The sequence below is a fragment of the Dendrobates tinctorius genome, unplaced genomic scaffold (assembly GCF_039654945.1).
Source record: "Dendrobates tinctorius isolate UK_male_01 unplaced genomic scaffold, ASM3965494v1 ptg000019l, whole genome shotgun sequence".
Taxonomy (NCBI): Eukaryota; Metazoa; Chordata; class Amphibia; order Anura; family Dendrobatidae; genus Dendrobates; species Dendrobates tinctorius.
The window spans coordinates 55655929-55658662 of NW_027361687.1; the positions used below are offsets into that span (position 1 = coordinate 55655929).

At 35.2% G+C, this 2734-nt stretch overlaps 1 protein-coding gene across 1 annotated transcript; it reads right to left on the reverse strand.

Moving 5' to 3' along the window:
* Positions 1-255: 255 nt before the first annotated feature.
* LOC141082709 (olfactory receptor 2D3-like) lies at positions 256-1209 on the reverse strand. The gene has a single exon (XM_073566643.1). The coding sequence runs from the start codon at positions 1201-1203 to the stop codon at positions 256-258; it is 948 nt and encodes a 315-aa protein (XP_073422744.1). The 5' UTR covers positions 1204-1209.
* Positions 1210-2734: the final 1525 nt, after the last annotated feature.

The following is a 2734-nucleotide window of genomic DNA, read 5'->3' on the forward strand; positions in this document are numbered from 1 at the left end:
AGCAGAGATTGATTATGCCCAGTCATATTTAGTCTTATGGGTGTGCGAAATGTTAGTCAAACGCAATGCTCGGCATTATCTGGTAGACCCTTTAAGAATGAATGGAGTGGAGATGCCTATGATCAACCACTGGGGTTTTCCAGAGCCACAATTCTCAGGATAATATCGGTTGAACTAACGACGTTCAGAAAGCTATTACCTACCCAAGGACAGGGGAAACTTTAAAATTTGAGAATACATCATTAGGGACTAAATTTAGTGACATTTCTTCCTCTTCAAATAATTGATGAGGGTTTTTTTAACATCCTGGTTTCTCATACTATATATAAAAGGATTCAACATCGGAGTTACTGCCGTATAAAGAACAGAGACCACCTTGTCTGATTTTGCAGAGCAATGCATATGTTTATTTGAGTGTGGCCGTAAATACATGGACATAATTGTCCCATAGTAGAGCGTGACAACGATGAGGTGGGAGACGCAGGTGGAGAAGGATTTCTGCCTCCTTAATGTGGAACGTATCTTAAGAATGCTGAATATAATCTGGACATAAGATATTAGAATCAAGAGAAAGGCACATAGGGCAATAATACCGCCTGTGATAAATATGGATAACTCATTATGAAAAGTATCTCCACAAGACATAGAAATGAAAGCTGGGACCTCACAAAAGTAGTGGTTGATATTGAGGCAATTGCAGAATGAAAGCTGAAATGTGAGGGTCACCTGCACAAGGGAGTTAATTAATCCGACACTCCATGAAAATGCAGCTAAGTAGAAACACAACATCTTGCTCATTATGGTGTTATAATGCAATGGTCTACAGATTGCGGCAAACCTGTCATAGGCCATGACCGCAAGAATTATACATTCTGTTCCACCCAAAGTTAAGGAGACGCACATCTGTGTCGCACACCTGAATAAGGAAATACTTGTGTCTTTGGCTAAGGTGTTCAGTAGGAGAACAGGAACTACGGAGGAGGAGAAGCAGATGTCAATGAAAGAGAGGTTAATGAGAAAAAAGTACATGGGATTGTGTAGAGTTGGACTGATTCTTACTGCAACAATCAATAGAAGATTTCCTAGTATTGTCATTAAATACAATATCAAAACTATGACAAAGAAGAGGACTTGTAGATGAGGAACAGTAGATAACCCAAGTAAGAAGAATATTTGGGAAGAAGTTTGGTTTGACTGTTCCATAACATTCAGGTGACTCCTGGTATAAATAAAAAATATAGACACATTGATTTTTATGGTAATACAATTTTAAAGTAACTACCAATTTTGTTTGGCTTGCCCAAAAAAAAAAGACTATTCTTCCCCATAGAGACCACCATTGTAGAATTACCTGAGCTACAAACATATCAGCTGTTGTACGATGGATGTTGCTATGTTGATAATAGCTGGCATCAGATATAACTTTTATCTACAGTACTCTAATGAGGTAAAAAATGCCTTTGAAAACCTTCTTGTGGTTAACGCCTGGATTTTCAAAGGTGATGATAAACCATACCACACAAGAAAAGTTTTGCACAATAATCTTAGAAAGCACATGGTTATCCAACTCTTTGTGTACCCTCTTTGTTGATTTGACCATTTTCCAATCTCCCACGTGTCTCCAAACAGCCCGGTTTCGAATAGTTAGAAGGGTTGCCAAGTAAAAGCAACCTCATCTTCTCTGTTATAGTAATTATGGAGGAAGTAATTGTAGAATTACCTTAGTAACAAAGATTCGAACATTAAAATATAGCTAAAATATTAAAACTAAAATGTAAAACATTTGAAATATCAACTTCACTCCAAGGTGGTCAATGATGATTTGGAAAATTGCTTTTTGGTTAGCACCTACTGAAGCAATGTTATGTCAAGTTCTGTTATATTTTTTTTTTGAAAAATATACATATCCTAGACAAATATACAGTTATCAACCTTATTTAATCTCAGCAATCTCTCTTCCTTTGGAATTTTTGAAGGATCTTTTGTTTGCCTTAAGAGTTTTTGAATCATATTGGAAGATCAAAATGTTTTGATGGACAGTGTCCAGTTTGGAGCAGATTCCACTAGGAGACACATCAAAGAAGTGTAATGCACTTTCTAAAATGAACACTAAACTTATTTTACAATAGAAATGAATTGAAATGAATTGGAAGAGCATTTTTGTTATTCTTTCAGACATTTTTAGATCAGAACTGCTCTAAATAACTCGTTAGAAACTTCAAACGCACTTATTTTGATTATTTGCCAATTTCTCCACCTTTCTCCATGCAAACCAGAGTACTTTTTAATTTACATTTATTTGATGCAAGAGTTCAACATGTCTTGGACCTGGGAAAATAAAGGCAGGTGGTGGAGGTTTTAAAATGTCTTAAAATCTTCAATGAGCTACTAAAAAAATCAAAAATGCTCATTGACATTGATTGAACACATAGTGGAAATGCTGATGCTTTATCTAAGAATTACCATATGTGCAATTTTTACTTACCAGAATTTATTTGGAAATAATCTGCGTAATCTCGATAGACGCGATAATAGATGGATACCTTGAAAACTGCCTTCTTATATGTTTTGCATTCATACTTTCTAATTCCCAATAGATTTTTGAATCTCCCAAGTCAATTATGCAGGAATATTTCAGACCTGTGGAACAAATTATTATCTATTCTTAGTAGACAATATTTTTAAATTTACAATTTATCATTTATATACTTGTTTGTAATGTACAGCTGTGCAG

What these genes read in the sequence shown, in the direction of transcription:
- LOC141082709 (XM_073566643.1), bottom strand. Translation starts at nt 1,203, where the DNA reads ATGGAACAGTCAAACCAAACTTCTTCCCAAATATTCTTCTTACTTGGG.